This window comes from Anolis carolinensis, chromosome 2 (assembly GCF_035594765.1).
Source record: "Anolis carolinensis isolate JA03-04 chromosome 2, rAnoCar3.1.pri, whole genome shotgun sequence".
Lineage (NCBI taxonomy): Eukaryota > Metazoa > Chordata > Lepidosauria > Squamata > Dactyloidae > Anolis > Anolis carolinensis.
In genome coordinates this window covers 136,524,931-136,543,026 of record NC_085842.1, presented here as the reverse complement: position 1 = coordinate 136,543,026, position 18,096 = coordinate 136,524,931, and the positions used below count along the sequence as shown (strand labels likewise).

General features: G+C 42.8%; 1 protein-coding gene across 4 annotated transcripts in view; it reads left to right on the top strand.

Annotated features, from left to right (window-relative positions):
• Window positions 1–18,096, top strand: part of qrich2 (glutamine rich 2) — a 59,474-nt gene that overhangs the window by 1,821 nt on the left and 39,557 nt on the right. For 3 of the 4 annotated variants that reach the window (XM_008104377.3, XM_008104376.3, XM_008104379.3), the window contains exons 2-5: window positions 9,155–9,259; window positions 11,243–11,314; window positions 13,237–13,350; window positions 16,215–17,958. In XM_008104377.3, coding sequence (XP_008102584.2) covers window positions 9,155–9,259; window positions 11,243–11,314; window positions 13,237–13,350; window positions 16,215–17,958 — 2,035 coding nt within the window. Of the gene's footprint in view, window positions 1–5,641; window positions 5,661–9,154; window positions 9,260–11,242; window positions 11,315–13,236; window positions 13,351–16,214; window positions 17,959–18,096 lie in introns of those variants that run through there. The other variant, XM_062970634.1, reaches the window with a different exon arrangement.

Here is an 18,096-nt window from a genome sequence, read left to right as displayed (position 1 = left end):
GCACAAAGGAACTGAGGGTTGTAGACTTAAACGCAGTCCACACAAGGCTGGAACCGAAGTTAATCCTTAGGCTGATCTGTTGACTCCGCAACGGTCTCAAAGTGCGGGGAACTTTTAAAGAACTTTAATCTTCCTGCAGAGCAGGTGTCCAGAGCTTCCTTTCCCAAGGGAAAGAGAAGCAAAACACATCTTCATCCAGATGCGTTCCTCCCTGCAAATTCCCAGGAGAACTTAGCTAATTAAGGCCCTGTCTGGCGGCTAATCTCTCGCTCTTCCTCATATGTTCTCTTTGAAAATGGCTCGCCTGATAAAATTCCCTTCTCGCAAAGGGGGGGGGAAGCGCTGGGAAGAATCTGTCCAAGGTCTGTTGTAATGGATTCTTGGCAAGAATTATCCACAACAGGCATCTGGAATGGCTCCGTCTCTTGCTGAGATGGCAAAAAACCCATGTTTTCATCATCATGATCCATGATGGCGCTGGAGTCACAACTCCGAGGCCCATGGGGCATCACAATATCATGATATTTTGGTGCTAAATTCCTAAATACAGTAATTACAACATAACATTACTGGGTATTGAACTACTTTTTCTGTCAAATTTGTTGTATAACATGATGTTTTGGCGCTTAATTTATGAAATCATAACCTAATTTGATGTTTAATAGGCTTTTCTTTAATCCCTCCTTATTATCCAAGATATTCGCTTATCCAAGCTTCTGCCGGCCCGTTTAGCTTGGATGAGTGAGACTCTACTGTACTTCCTTCTTTGCTTCCATGCTGGGCTTCTTTCTCATGCAGATAAACAGTTTCTAGCTTCGCTCTCACAGAGCCTCCTCTCACACCAAACTTACACAGGAGCTTCACACAGCAGCCTTCACACTGGAGTTTCACACATGAGCTTTACATACAGCAGCCTTTACACTGGACTCCAGTGACTGGAGCTTCTCTCACCGAAGCTTCTCACACAGAGGCCTACTTTACACTGATGCCTTCTCTCACTCCTCAGGATGACGCTTTGGCCCACTAACTCTAATAGGCTTCAGCCTACTCACCGTCCTCAGGGTGACGCTAACTTATTTAACTCTTTCAGTGCTTGACTCACATTTTTGTAATTAAAAATACCTAGTTAATTTTTAATATTTCTTGTAGCCACCCACATTGTTATGGAGAACTGATAATAATAATAATACCAACAACAACTTCATTATTATACCCCACCACCATCTCCCTGAAGGGACTCGGGGGCAGCGTACATATGGGACAGAAAGACCAACGGACATAAAAGCAAACAATCCATTAAAACAATACAACCACTAAAATAAAATAAGAACATCACAAAATACAACAATCCACATAAAACGCCACTAAACATAAGAGCAACAGCATTGAGGCTCCAACAGACAATATTCAGCCAAAAACAATGACCATCATTACAAAAATGGTCATGACCAGGCTATAAATTCTTAGAGTATGAGGAGATCCCAAGGGCCACCCAGTCCAACCTCATTCTGCCTTGCAGAAACACACACTCACAGCACCTCTGACAAATGGCCATCCAGCCTCTGCTTGATAACTTCCAGAGAAAAAACTCCACCACACTCCCAGGCAGCAGCGCATTCCACTCTTGCCAAAAGCAGGTTCTTCCTAATGTTCAGGTGGAATCTTCTTTCCTGCCATTTCAATCCATTGTTCCATTATGCCTTAGTCTCTAGAGCAGCAGGAAACAAGCTTGCCCCCTTTTCAATGTGACATCCTTTTCAGGCCCCTTCCACACAGCGGAATAAAATCCCACATTATCTGCTTTGAACTGGAATATATGGCAGTGTGGACTCAGATAACCCAGTTCAAAGCAGATATTGTGGAATTTTCTGCCTTGATATTCTGAATTATATGGCTATGTGGAAGGGCCCTCAGATATTTTAACTTGGCTAACATGTTCCCCCTCAGCATGAACATACCCAGCTCCTTCAGCCACTCCTCATAAGGCTTGGCTTCCAAAACGTTGACCAATTTGACTAGAAACTGATGGAATGCTCAGTACAAATATTGAAATCACCGCCATCTTTTCGCATCTTCCATCTAGATTTCAAGAGGTGCCCAATGACAGGGGAGAACTTGCTGTGTTTCAGCTCTTCTGTGATATCCCCAAAGACACTTCAAGGTCAACCCTGTGTTTTATGAATCTACTATCTCAAGCATTAATCTTTGCCTGTCTTAGAAAATGTAGGCCCCTTCCACACTGCCATATAATCTAGATTATCAAAGCAGATAATCTGGGTTTTATATCCAGATTAGAAGTGTAGAAGGGGCCCTAGACTGCCCACTGACTCTGCTACTCTTTCCCTCCAGCCTTCCTAAATGCTCTTTCCTCACTTATCTACCAGCTCAGGCAGTCTTCCTCCTATATGCCTTTTTCTTATTTGAACTCAAAATGTTTATTTTGTAAATTATCTAACTTTACAGATTTGTAAAATCAAGGTTTTTTCTGAACCTATGTCTTAATAGGGCTCTAGATTAGAACTTGAAATACTGTGTTTCTAGAACTTTTGCATGAATCTTTGGAACACCTGACGTCTCCCTCACTGTTTGCCCTAGGGATAAAATGCCTCAAGGAGTCATGTGCAGAATCATAAACAAACTGTTTCCCCCATAGGCTTATTTAGAAATGCTTTAGAGAAATTAACATGAAAATACACATATGGTGGTATAAGCTTCCGTGGCCTACAGATGCATTATATGTTGCGCTAAGGTGCAGTTACATGGGCTACCCATTTTATATGGGGAGGGAGGAGTAAATACAGTGTTCCCTCATTACTTCGCAGTTCACTTTTAGCAGATTCGCTGTTTCACGGTTTTTCAATAAACTCTAAAAAAACTATTATAAATCATAAAAAATTACAATTTATAACCTAAGGAAGGAAGGAAGGTGAAGCCAAAGGGGGAGAAAAGGAGCCCAAGCGGCAACAAGAGGAGAAGGAGGTTATATATCAACATACGATTGGTTGATAAAGACTTAAAATAGTGTATAACTACTAAAATAATGTATAAATATTAAAATAAATATAATGTCCCTACTTTGTGGATTTTCACTTATTGTGGGTGGTCCTGGAACCTAACCCCAGTGGTAAGTGAGGGAACACTGTAGTGAGGTTATGACAAATGAAATACCAAAAGTAGGCAGTGAAAACTCTGTCCCTTCTGCTATATAAAATCCAGATTACCTGCTTTGAACTGGATTATATGGCAGTGTGGATTATCTGATAATATGAATTATCTGATTTGATAATCTGGATTATATGGCAGAAGGGGGCTCAATTAACAGTGGCTGCCCCAAACTATTGATGTTTACAAGTCCTCAACCATATAAAATTAATAGAAACGTGTCCTTTTATTCTGTTGGTTAGAATAATATTTCAAGTATCTCATAACTTGTGTTCTGGTCCATAAAAGTTGTAGTTTTTCCTATGATAGATTAATGTAGCTACCTTTTTGGTAATAATTTAACATTATTTGGACCTCATGGAACTAGCCCACTTCATTTTTTACCCTGCTTAAGTCCAGTTTTCCAGTCCAACACAATGTGACTTAAATGAGTTTATTGCCTTCATAGGAGACTCAGAGATCATACAGTGAGTTTCCGTGACTGAGCAGGAATTTGAACCCTGGTCTTGCAAAGTCTTAATGCAGCACCCAAGCCTCTTAATTAATCACAATGTTTTTGATAACAACATTGTGATAAAAATTTGATTAATTACTTCGTTTCCCTCCAGTTATCAGAAATAGAATTAATTTGTATTGCCCTCCTAATTTGATTTGATGGGAGTTTTCAAGAGTATGAACTGAGTTTGAAAAATCACATGTATTCAAATGTATTCATTCACTTTTATTCATATAGATCCCTCCCCACTCTTGATTTCATGTACTTGCTACTCCAGCAATACATGGAGCGAGAGTTGCCAGATGTCCAAGCTGGGTTCAGAAAAGGCAGAGGAATGAGAGACCAAATTGCCAATATCCTCTGGATAATGGAGGAAGCCAGGGAGTTCCAGAAAAACATCTACTTCTGCTTTATTGACTATTCTAAAGCCTTCGACTGTGTGGATAATAATAAACTGTGGCATGTTCTTGGTGGTATGGGGATACCAAGTCACCTTGTCTGTCTCCTGAGAAATCTGTATAAAAACCAAGTAGCCACAGTAAGAACAGACCACGGAACAACAGACTGGTTCAAGATTGGGAAAAGAGTACGGCAGGGCTGTATACTATCGCCCTACCTATTCAACTTGTACGCAGAACACATCATGCAACATGCGGGGCTTGACGATTCCAAAGCTGGAGTTAAAATTGCTGGAAGAAACATTAACAACCTTAGGTATGCAGATGATACTCTGATGGCCAAAAGTGAGGAAGAGCTGAGGAGCCTTATCACCAAAGTGAAAGAAGAAAGTGCAAAAGCCGGGCTGCAGTTAAACATCAAGAAAACAAGATCATGGCAACTACACCTATTGATAACTGGCAAATAGAGGGAGAAAGCGTGGAGGCAGTGACAGACTTTATATTTCTAGGCACAAAGATCACTGCAGATGCAGACTGCAGCCAGGAAATCAGAAGACGTTTACTTCTTGGGAGGAGAGCAATGGCCAACCTTGACAAAATAGTGAAGAGCAGAGACATCACACTGGCAACGAAGATCCGCATAGTCAAAGCAATGGTATTCCCCATAATAACCTATGGATGTGAGAGCTGGACCATAAGGAAGGCTGAGCGAAGGAAGATAGACGCTTTTGAACTCTGGTGCTGGAGGAAAATCCTGAGAGTGTCTTGGACTGCAAGAAGATCCAACCACTCCATCCTCCAGGAAATAATGCCCGGCTGCTCACTGTAGGGAAGGATATTAGAGGCAAAGATGAAGTATTTTGGCCACAGCATGAGAAGACAGGAAAGCCTGGAAAAGATCATGATGCTGGGGAAAATGGAAGGAAAAAGGAAGAGAGGCTGACCAAGGGCGAGATGGATGGACGGTATCCTTGAAGTGACTGGGTTGACCTTAAAGGAGCTGGGGGCGGTGACGGCCGACAGGGAGCTCTGGCGTGGACTGGTCCATGAGGTCACGAAGAGTCGGAAACAACTATACGATTGAGAGAGAGTGAGAAGAAGAAGAAGGGATTGTTTTGAGAAATACACAGGATTTCCTAAGCAATAGCTGGCAGGAATTGGATCTATCAAAGATAAAGGCACATTACAGTTGACTCAAGTGGGAAAATTAATCGGTTCCAGCAACATCATGTGCCATCTAGGTCATATTTCCCTCTTGTAGAGCTGCTGAACTAAAGACAGCTCTACTTGTGAACCGTGAGGAATGCAGAAAATGCCTCCCAGCAGTGATAAGCTTTGTAATGGGCCATGGCTGGAACAGTTGTAGTACCTTGCAATGTAAGACTCATATTTATTCAGAAGTTCTAGATCAGTGCTTCCCCATTGTTGCACCATAACTCCCAGCATTCCTTACCATTGGCTATGCTGGCCAGGATTGATGGAAGTTGCAGTCCAATTACATCCTGCAGAAACTTCCCACTCCTGTTCCTGATATACTTGCCTCTGAATGAGGCACCTCTGAACAGAACAGATGGAGTCATATTTCTCTCTAATGTTGGAAGATGGTATATTGTTGCTTGTTTGAAGGCCACAGCACTGTGTACCCTGTGGGTAGGGCAGAAGTCCCATCATACAGTCCACCCCACTGTTAGGGGTTTGAGAGGCAGCTGCCTGAAGCTGTCAGAGATAGCACCAGCCCTTCTACAGGTTCTCCAAACATCCTGGGGGTTTTGGGGAAGGGGGGGCTTCTTAAGCTTTCCAGCTTCTCTCAGGCACTGTGGAAGATGTTGACCCATCACAGAAGAGTTTGTCATGCCTTGTTCCCACAGCAGGAGTATGAGGAAGCAGGGCACAGAATCCAAAACTAGCCAAGCTTTAGATTTCCATTCTTACTCAGATATTATGGTAACCCAGAAGTGTCAAGTCTTGAGAAGAAACCAAGAGGTTTCTGATTAAAGAAAATAGTCCAACAGCAGGGTTGTGAGGGATAGATCAGCCAGTGGTTCATGGACAAACTAGGAAGAACTCCAAGAGCAAGGACCTGGATACTGTCAGAGTAGAAAATTGGGTAGTACAGAGCTAGGAGCTCTGTTGACCTACAAGAACTAACAAACTTCAACAGGGAGCTTTACCAAATGGTCACCTAGGCCGCTTCCACACAGCTGAATAAAATCCCACATTTTCTGCTTTAAACTGGTATATATGACAGTGTTGACTCAACCCAGTTCTCAAAACAGATATTGTGGGATTTTCTGTCTTGATATTCTGAGTTATATGGGTGTGAGGAAGGGCCCTTAGATTTCCCCAAAATCTACTAAAACCAGTCATCTAACCTTCAAATTATCTACACAAAGAGTTGTTTACTATAAGTTGTATATTCTGAAATGTATTATCAATCCAAACTAAATGGCTGGTGATGATGACTCAGAATTTGGATGAAATGGCCTCTAGGTTAATAAATGCAGAATGTTTATGCTAGCAAAGGTTTGAGAGGACAAGTCCATACTTGCCTTTTTAGTGAGAATACTTGCTGTTCTGATTTTTAACTAACTTCCTGGCTGCAGGTGGGCTGAAGTGGAAGGTGGAAAATAATTATTTAACCATTTAGGTATATTTAAACTATTTAGTCTCCTACTTGGCAAACCTTTTCCATAAGGACTAGACCAGGGGTCCCCAAACTAAGGCCCGGGGGCCGGATGCGGCCCATCGAAGCCATCTATCCGGCCCCCATGGCACAAGGGCAGAAGGGGGTTGGGCTAAATGACCCAAGGGGTCTCTTCTTCTCTTACAACCCTTATTATTATTATTATTATTATTATTATTATTATTATTATTATTAACATTGAGGCTGGGTGGCCATCTGTCATGGGTGCTTTGCTTGTGCTTTTGGTGCACAAAGGCAGAAGGGGGTTGGACGCAATGGCCCAAGGGATATCTTCCAACCCTCTTTATTATTATTATTATTATTATTATTATTATTATTATTATTATTAACATTGAGGCTGGGTGGCCATCTGTCAGGGGTGCTCAGTTTGTACTTTTGGTGCACAAAGGCAGAAGGGGGTTGGACTCAATGGGGTCTCTTCCAACCCTCTTTATTATTATTATTATTATTATTATTATTATTATTATTATTATTATTATTATTAACATTGAGGCTGGGTGGCCATCTGTCAGGGGTGCTTTGCTTGTGCTTTTGGTGCACAAAGGCAGAAGGGGGTTGGACTCAATGGCCCAAGGGATCTCTTCCAACCCTCTTTATTATTATTATTATTATTATTATTATTATTATTATTATTATTAACATTGAGGCTGGGTGGCCATCTGTCAGGGGTGCTCAGTTTGTACTTTTGGTGCACAAAGGCAGAAGGGGGTTGGACTCAATGGGGTCTCTTCCAACCCTCTTTATTATTATTATTATTATTATTATTATTATTATTATTATTATTATTATTAACATTGAGGCTGGGTGGCCATCTGTCAGGGGTGCTTTGCTTGTGCTTTCGGTGCACAAAGACAGAAGGGGAATGGACTCAATGGCCCAAGGGGTCTCTTCCAACTCTCTTTTATTATTATTATTATTATTATTATTATTATTATTATTATTAACATTGAGGCTGGGAGGCCATCTGTCAGGGGTGCTTTGCTTGTGCTTTCGATGCACAAAGACAGAAGGGGAATGGACTCAATGGCCCAAAGGGTCTCTTTCAACTCTCTTTGTTGTTGTTGTTGTTGTTGTTGTTGTTGTTATTGCTCGGTGGCCAACTATAGTCCGGCCCTCCAACGGTCCGAAGGATCGTGAACTGGCCCCCTGTTTAAAATGTTTGGGGACCCCTGGACTAGACAGAGACTTGGGTCTTCGACAATACAGAGACTTCATTATTTCATTTAGTGACTTAATGATTATCAGGCTAGCCAGGGGGCTCATCTTTCTTTTTTAATACTCTGTTGGCATCAGTGTACCTCATTGTGGACAAGATAATTACTGCTTTCATGGAATGTTATTAGGAACCATCCCATAACCATGTTTTAAGGGCAGTTTATTTTGAGATCAACTGAAGATCTAGAATCCAGCTTTCAGCATCTTATCCATTATCATAGTCTTTGACATATTCCTTAAAAATTATCTTTATGTCCTGATTGACTAGCTGAATACTGTAGTTGGCAGGCTTAGTAGTTGACTGGCCTGTATTTGATGAGCCACACAATCCCATTGAAGATTACTGTACATATATGCTGCGAAATGGAGTGCTGCACTAGGTTTTTTCCCCAAAGTGAGTTGAAGCAGCAATTATTAATCAGGGCAGCCTACCTCTCAGGGTTGTTTGCCTTGTCATCAGTGGTCTGAATCTCTCTGTGTGTGCCTCACTCCTTCTCAACTTTGCATTTGTGCATGCATATTTACTTGCTTCTCCCTCTGGACCTATCCACACAGCAACTGGCGATGATTAGCGGTTTCATTCCTCTTTGCTTGGAGAAGGTGTATGAATGCGCAGCAACAGCAAGGGCCAAGTATTGAAAGTGGGTCTCCACCATGGTACAGGTCTTGGTACAGGAATGCTAGTTTCTCTTTCACTATGACATATTTCTGCTGACAAACACGTTATGACTGAAGAAAAACCGATAGTGGTTAAAGTCTTTAAATCATTGAAGAACGATTTAGGGGAAATATTCTATTTTAATACTAAGGCCCCTTCTAAACTGCCAAATAATCCAAATTATCAAAGCAGATAATCCACATTATCTGCTTTGAACTGGATTATATGAGTCTACACTGTCATTTAATCCAGTTCAGATCAGATAATCTGGATTTTATATGGCAGTGTTGCAGGAGCCTAAGAAATAGCTTTCTCCCTTGTACTATTACAATTTTCTCCTGGGCCACTGCTTTGAAGTTAATGCAGGTGGGTGGGGTGGGGGTGATAGTAAGAGATCCGATTATGTGATTACTCATTTTCTATTACTTAGCTGTTGTGTAAACTGGAGCTCTTCTTTAAGTCAGTTTTTAGAAGAGTCTATAAACCTGATACTTTTAGCATGCTGTGTTTCTCTTTCATAGGCCATGACTTTGTTACAAGATCTGTTGGATGAGACCGGCAACATGAAAGCAACTACAGCCCACTTAGAGGATGATGTACAGAAAATCAAGGATCATTTAGCCATGGTAAAATGCTCTTACAGTCCCAGATCTTTTTATTGAACTGCTTTTTGTTGGTTCTGGCTAGCCCCTGGCAGTTGGCAGAGCTTCCAAATAAAACAAGAAGGATGTTTTGGTTTTTGTTTGATCTTATCCTTTATTATATGCAATGCCCTATGCCCTTAGCATTAATTGTTGTGTGGTTGTGTTATTGGATAGTTTTTACTAGTCTGCTGCATTCATTTTTTAGAATGCATCTTGTTCTGATGTAAAAGCTGGAAAAGTGATTGTTCTTTAGATAGAAATATGCTCAAGAAAGGTACTTTAGATCAGGATTTCTTAAATGTTTTCCACTCGCAATCCGTTTCCTCCTGAGAAATGTTTATGCAACCTGAGATATATAGGCATATAAAACAGGCGTAGAAATCAAACATTTACTGGTAATAAATCAGCATTTGCAGGTTGGATTTCCGTTTTATGATATACAGCTGAAACATTTTCTGTAGAGTTCTCTGTGAACACTGCACATTGTTGCTAACAGATTCATGTAAATGTGGTGTTTTGAAACATTTAACTGTTGCCGAATTTTTCATGACCACAAGCTAAAGAGAGATCCTCAGTTTAAGGAGCAGTGCTTTCAAAGGGTTGTTGTGTGTTTTCCGGGCAGTATGACCATGTTTCAGAAGTATCCTCTCCTGACGTTTTGCCCACATCTATGGCAGGCATCCTCAGAGGTGTTGAGGAATATGTATACCAGTTGCCATCCCGAACCTTTTGGACTCCTGGAGCCCAAAGGTCCAGGATAGTGCCCACCCCCTCCCCACAAGCACCAAAATGACCCCTAAAAATAAAGTTAAACTTACCTAGCCACCATTGCATTCCTCTTCTCGCCCTCCTGGTGCGATGAAATGACATGTCAAGAGACCCAGGGGTGGCGGGGGAGGCATGTAGCCACTCTCCCCAGCAAGATTTTTGGACCATGTGGAAGCACCCTGAGATCGCCTCTGTCACTGATGTTACTATAAGATTTAGGATAATGGAGAATCTTTAGTCTTCTTGGATGTTTTTTCCCCATACAACCATCATGGTAAGGGATTGTGGGAGCCATGGTACTATATGGCAGGCATAAATTCTAAAGTTCTCAGAAAAGTGAAGGCCCCATAAACCCAGTGATTTGATGTAATATGAATAAAATGTAAAGAAGTGGTACTGTTATGCCATGCTGGACTGTGGTGAGTCAGTCATCAATATGATGCTGGGCTCAGGGTAACAGAAAGAAGGCAATGGAAGAAGAGCATAAAACTACTTGCCTTTGTTGTTTTTCAAATTTCCTGCCACCTTCTATTTTGAGGCACATCTACATGTAAAGAGGTTGTGTGCCTGCTCTGGCTTTTTGGATTTCTCTGCAGAACAGGGGAGGGGGCGCTTCTTTCAAAGTTCAAAGTTCTCCCTTGGCTTTGCAGTATTGCTGACAGTATAGGAATAAGACCATTTTGGGTCTTGGGATTACAAAAATGCACTTTAGCATAAGACCCACCAAGTGCTGGAGCTTTGTGGAGAATGCTGTGAATTTTTCCATAATGGTGAGTGCTCACATTTGCACTCAGAGACTGTCCCTTGAGAAAAGTTCAGGACTTAATGTTGGTTCTCTCTGTTTCTCTGCTCTCTAGGAAATGAGATGTTTACTCCTTTTTGTCCATAGGGTTTATACTGAGGAAAAGCATTCAGCTGTGAGCTGGGCATCTCTGAAGGTGTTTAGGGAGTGGTTGCGGGTTTGTTTGTTTCATTTTGGACTGCAACTAGAGATTTCCCAGTTCATGTTCTCACAGTTGCATGAAACACTGCTAATAACATTGAGCGTATCAGCCTGACCTGGCTCACACTGTTATAGCTGAGCAATAAAATGGACAAGAAGAGCAATGTATAACTAGTGGAAAAGTTAACTAGTGGGAAAGTAGTGCATAAATGTAGAAGAAAAAGACATAAATGAACATGTCCTTCATTTCACAGATAGACACCCGTGACATGGATGATCGGCTTAAAACTTGTTTAAGCGACCAGCACAGTTTGGATCAAGATGTGGTATGTTTCCTCACTGCTCCTTCAGACAAACAGACGAACTAACAAATTGAAAATTGCATCCTGTTCCCATTTTATTAGTTGCATAGTTCTTTTTGCAGTGGAAGTTATGAGGACACCATCAGACTTTCAGTCAACTTGCATCAGAACTGTCTTCAGTCCCAATCATGGCTTGGATGGGTTATCTTTTAGAATGTCCCATGTTATGTTATTTGCTGCCTATATTGAAAGATCCTTTGTTACTATTATATTACTTCAGCTGCAGAAAAATAACTACGTTATCACTGCCATGCCCATATATCTTTAATGATGTAAGGTAGATGGAGTGTGTGCTCCTTTTCTATTTTAACTTCAAAATAAGCATCTTCCACCACTCCAAATAACCTGAGATATGGACCCCTTCACATCATGACTATAGCATTATGGTTCCACTGTAGCTACCTTCCCAACATCCTATACAATCCTGGGATTGGCAGGACCTTTTGGATCCTTAACCAATGAGCTTCTCCGGAGCCTCTTAACCAAACTACAAAGCTAGAAGCACCTGCACACAGCGTCCTGATGTGTCCCACTGAACAGCAACGGATCAATCTGGAAACACCAGATTTTTAACACTGTTCTGGATGTAGGGATATTTTGAATCTTTCTGGATCCCACACTTGATCTTAATTGAAAGGCCAATAAGCTATCCTGTTACATTCTATCCAACTCCCTAAGATGTATAAATAAGGTTTATACCATTTGCTAAACGACTTCAGAACAAAATGTGACAAGAAAACTCTATGATAGGGTCGCCTTAGGGTAACCATAGATTGGAAATGAATTTAAGGCACACAGCAATTGCATCCAAAAAAGAGTTTTTGCATCCACAAAATCTCATGCAATAATCCAAACCAATAAATCTTAAAGGTGCTGCCACATTTCTTTTCCTTTTTTTATTCTTCCTCCCTTCCTCTTTTTTGTACAGTACACTATAATAATACTCTTTAAAAAAATTAAAAAAATTTGGGAATTCGTTTTGCCACCATTGAGAAGGAAATATATAGCACCTCATTATTTGGAAAAGTACTGTTAAATTTTTAATGGAGCCTCCGGTGGCCTAGGGGATAAAAGTCTTGTGACTTGAAGGTTGGGTTACTGACCTGAAGGCTGCCAGGTTCGAATCCCACCTGGGGAGAGCTCCCTCTATCAGCTCCAGCTCCATGCGGGGACATGAGAAAAGCCTTCCACAAGGATGGTAAAACATCAAAACATTTGGCCGTCCCCTGGGCAACGTCCTTGCAGACGGCCAATTCTCTCACTCCAGAAGCAACTCTGGTTGCTCCTGACACTAATTTTTTTAAAAAATGCAGGCTCTCCTTAGCAAGGGAACAACCTGCCTGAGTACACGTACAGGACAGGAATCATATGGGACATGCAGCTGTTGTAGAGGAATCCTGCCATTCATTTTCATTTCTTTTGAATTCTCCCAGCTTTTCGCCAGTTTGATAGCATACGAAGCTGCTGTGCAGTGGTTTGTTGAAACAGCACACACTCACCTCAATATTACTGGTAGATATGCGGTAGATGGTATTGAACAAGTTTGTTCTGTTCATCCAACAAACCCTTCAAACACTTGGACAATATGAAGTTTTGAGCCTTCCAGAGATTTGGGTTTATTTTTCAGTACTTACCATTGACCATTCTGGGTGGGATTGATAGAAGTTGTGTGACAAAACAGCTGTTGAAATAAAAGTTCCCCACTGCTTGCCTCAAATAATATAGCTGTCTTCTCATTTGACGAGTTCTCCAAATATTGATTAGGATATTTCTTGCCTACTTCAGTATTGAGATTCCCTACTAAGCAATTAATAAAGTTGAGAGCGATTCTCAGTGGTGCCAAACATGGGGAAGAAACTGATATTCATGTTTTTGTTTCTCTCTAGAAAGACATAGAGAAGAGGCTAAGCATGTTTCCTTCCCCAGAGGAAATGAGCAATATGGTGCGCTGGGAGGTTCTCGAGGATGTCCTTGTGAAAGGCAAGAGGAGCCCAACTCCTGTAAGTGGGGTGTCTTGGAGCTCATGGGGATGGCAGGGAACGATGTGTGAGAATATTTTTGTTTCATTGTTTGTTACTACTTCTCCACTATGGAGTTTATCCCATGTAGCTCACAATAAAGAGTAATGTATCCAATTGCATCACTAAAAGTGTGTATACGCACATGCGCATGTGTGTACATACAAACATTAGATAAGTGGTTTTCAACCTGTGGGTCCCAGGTGTTTTGACCTACAACTCCCAGAAATCCCAGCCAGTTTACCATCTGTTGGGTTTTCTGGAAATTGAAGGCTAAAACATCTGGGGACCCACAGGTTGAGAACCACTGCATTAGAACCATTAGAATCATGAAGTTGACTGTTGACCTTGGGCCCATCACTTTCTCTCAGACAGACATAGTTCACAGGGCTGTTGGGTGGATGTCAAAAAAGATGAAATACAGGGAGTCTTCCACATTTGTGGGTTAGACTTTTGCAGATTTGATTATACTGTTCTCTGTAGGTATCTCTAGGTCCTACAATGCGATGCAATGGTCAAATTCTACCAAAGTTGACTGCAGAATTATGCTGGAGTACCTAGAGAGGTGTTCTCTCAGGTTTAAAAAAGGGTTTTTTTAGTTAATGGGTTCTCCACTTTGTCAGGGTTTTTCCCCGCCTAACCTCAGCAAATGTACTTGGAAAAAAGGTGAAATATACATTAATAAAAATAAATATCGGAATGAAGTACATACATCCCTTTTCCTCTGGGATGTATGGAAATCATCATGAATATGTAACTAGTGGACTGTGATGCGCATTCTATCATCTAAGTGTTTCCAGAGTTTAAAAAATGGGACCAACACTGATAGTCAAGGTTCTTTTGGCTTCTAAGTACCATTAGAGACTACTTATCAGCCTCTTTATTTTATTGATGTGCTGCACATCTGGTTACAAAACTGAGAATAAAATACAGTGTTAAAATACAATGTGGTGATTAATGTACAATAAAAGCAGTAAATGCAGCTTGAAAAGGTGCATCTTAAAGATGCAGCCTTCTCTTCCAAGAGCGCAAATGTGAGGAAAAATCAGCAGAGGAGATTTTTTTTAAAAAAAAGTGTAACCGTATAAGATCTTAATTAACATGGTGGTCTCTCTCTTGGCACTGAAACGATGATAAGGTGTAAAGTGAGCATTGTGGGGAACACATTCCAAAGGTGCTTTGGAGCCACTGCATTGGGATTATGTGCTCTTGTGAGGGAAGAGGCTATGCTGATAGTAAAAGTGTGCTAGTAGGGTTTCCTGTATCAGGCAAGCTTTTGCTGAAGAGCCAGACTCAATGTACCAAGCAGCTACTGGGCATCAACAGTAATGGAGGGTGACATTGACATTCAGAGAAAGACAGAAGCTTAGTGAGGGAAGAAGAACAGTGTTTTCCCTGAAGGAGGATCTCTTAGAGAACAGCAGGGGCACCATAGCTAACACTAGAGATACTGCACATCTACTTCTGAAGATCCCTTTTTGTGAAAATTCTATGATGAGACAATCTGAAATGAAGTAAGAAATAGTTCCCGAAAACTAGTTGAAAGGCAGTTTCCAAGCCACAACAGAAGACTATTTGGTGCTGTGGCTAATGATACAACTGAACACAAGGCAAAAGGACATTTTGCTGATGAAGTGCTCAGAGACAGAAGGAAAGTCTGAATCTGCACAACGCACATTATAGGAAAATAGAATGTGAAGAGCATAGATCAGAAGAGACTAGACATTGTAAAACAAGACAGGGAAGCAGACATGTTGCAAGACAGGTGAGTGAACTAAAGTAGACAGGAATGGGGCATTTTGCGTACGATAATTCAACAGCTTCACACACATACAGGAAATGAAAATCTTAAGTGTGGTGGCATTAATAGTAAGAAGAGATGTAGCAAAAGCAATCAAGGGAAATAATGAAAAATCTAACTGAATAGTACTAATAAAACTTCAAGAAAAACCCATCAATGTAACCATAATCCAGATTAATGCTCCCACCTATAGAGCAGAAGAAGAGGAAATTGAAAGATTCAGTGCAACAGTCCAAGAGGTGTATATGTGTGTGTATATGTATATGTATATACATATATGCAAGCTTTGGTTAGCATAGGGAATGGTTAATACCCCTGTGGTGTTTGTTTTGCTCTCTGTGCCCCTGTTTAGAAAATTTCACTTGGATGTTTGTAACTTGGGGACTGCCTGTATATGAAAATTGCCTGATGGTCAATATAGAAATCAAATGGAGTACATAATTGGACACAGAAGATGGAAAAACTGCATTCTGTCTCCAAAAAAAAAAAAAAAAAGACCAGGAGAGTAGATTATGACACAGTCCATAAACTGCTAATACCAAAAATTAGAGTAAAACAAAAGAACTCTAAATCAACCATCCAGGCAAAATGCAACCTGAAGAACATCCCCTAAACTGTGTCAATGATGTCTGTATTTTCTACATAATTTTTGTAATGTTTGCATTTTTATTAGAAAATATCTATTGTGAAATTTAGAAAAAAAGGAAAAAATCAAGAGATGCTTCAATTTGCATAGTCATTTGGATTAATCTCCAGACATTCTGAGATATGTGTGCATATGCCTTCAAGTTTCCTGTCAATTTAGGGCAACTTCATTAATTTCATTGGTTTTTCTTACCCAAGGAATATTCAAGAGGTGGTTTGCTCTGAATGAGGCAGTCAGCATTCCACATGAGAGGCCTGCGACAAGGTGTAACTGGCATAAGATTATATATTAGTATGGAATGTTTACCTCTTATTCCCCTTGTATCTCACCCCTTTTCCTGCAAATTAAGCCTACTTAATTTCCTGTAACTCAACTCATTTCTCTTCTGTTTATTTCTAGGAGACAAGTCCAGTCTTGCATTCTCCAACTGGCTCCACCTCCCCTCCAGATGGCAGAGCCCCTGGATCTCCAGGATCGCAGCCTGGGGCCCAGAAAAGAGAAGGAACACCAGGCGCACAAGCCCCAGGAGCCCCAAGAGGAGCAGGTGCCCCTGGAGCCCATCCTGGAGCCCAGCCAGGCATTGCTGGGGCCCAACCAGGAGCTGCTTATCCTGGGGGCCAACCAGGAGCAGTTCCTGGGGCTCAGCCAGGCTACGTGGGAGCACCGGGGGCCCACGCAGTTTATCCTGGAGGTCAGCCTGTAGGTCCAGGAGCACAGGCAGCATTTACTGGAGGTCAGCTAGCAGGTCCTGGGGCTCAGCCTGGGGCCTATCCAGGAGTACCTGGAGCCCAAGCACCTTATCCTGAGGCTCAGCCTGGGGCCTATCCAGGAGTACCTGGAGCCCAAGCACCTTATCCTGGGGCTCAGCCTGGGGCCTATCCAGGAGTACCTGGAGCCCAAGCACCTTATCCTGGGGCTCAGCCTGGGGCCTATCCAGGAGTACCTGGAGCCCAAGCACCTTATCCTGAGGCTCAGCCTGGGGCCTATCCAGGAGTACCTGGAGCCCAAGCACCTTATCCTGGGGCTCAGCCTGGGGCCTATCCAGGAGTACCTGGAGCCCAAGCACCTTATCCTGAGGCTCAGCCTGGGGCCTATCCAGGAGTACCTGGAGCCCAAGCACCTTATCCTGGGGCTCAGCCTGGGGCCTATCCAGGAGTACCTGGAGCCCAAGCACCTTATCCTGGGGCACAGCCTGGAGTTCTCGGGGCTCAGCCTGGTGCCCCTGGTGCCCAGCCTGGTGCCCCTGGGGCTCAACCTGGAGCTCCTGGGGCTCAGCCTGGGGCTCCTGGAGCCCAACCAGTCTACCCAGGAGCTCCTGGAACCTATCCTGGGGCACCCGGAGCCTATCCGGGAGCTCCAGGAAGCTATGTGGTTTATCCCGGGCCACCTGGAACCTATCCTGGAGCTCCAGGTGGACAAGCAGCCTATCCTGGGGCACCTGGAGCTCAAGCACTATATCCTGGAGCACCTGAAGCTTATCCTGGTGCCCAGCCTGGAGTTCCTGGAGCTCAAGCAGCTTATCCTGGGGCACCTGGGGCTCAAGGAGCTTACCCTGGGGCACCTGGAGCCCAAGCAGCTTATCCTGGGGCACCTGGAGCCCAAGCAGCTTATCCTGGGGCACCTGGGGCCCATGCAGCCTATCCAGGGCCCCTGGGAGCAGACGCTGCCTATCCTGGAGGTCCTGGGGTTCAGCCTGGAGAACCTGGAGTAGGGCCCGCCTATCCTGGAAGTCCTTCGACTGTGCAAGGTGCTCCTGGAACCCAAGCCGCTTATCCTGTGGCTGATGCTGGAGTTCCTGGGGCACTCGTCCCTCCTGTTTTTTATCCTCCTGGATATCAGCCTGGTGAAGCTGGAATATCACCTGCAGGAGGTCAGCTTGCTGTGCCTCCAGGACCCACTCTTGGTGTTACTCCCCCAACATCTCCGTTATTGCCTTCCCTAACCCCTGTGCAGTACGCTGAGTCTCCCTCCTCGGGGTCCTCTTTGGCCCCAGCCCGCTATGCTGAGACAGTGGATGCCTTGCGTGCCCTTGCACAACTGACAGAACTATATTATGCTCTGAGGGACCAGATCAACATGTTGGATCAGTACAAGTGTGGCCATGCAGATCTCCGCAGGCTGCAAGATTTTCTCACCGATGCAGGTAGGACTTGCGGGTGTACAAGCAGGGCTTGAAAATGATTGCTTTTTGTTTTTGGAGATCAGTCATTTAAAACATATTTTCCACTATCCTTCATTCTAGCGGTTAGGGAATCTGAACTGTTAAGCTCCAAAATAACCC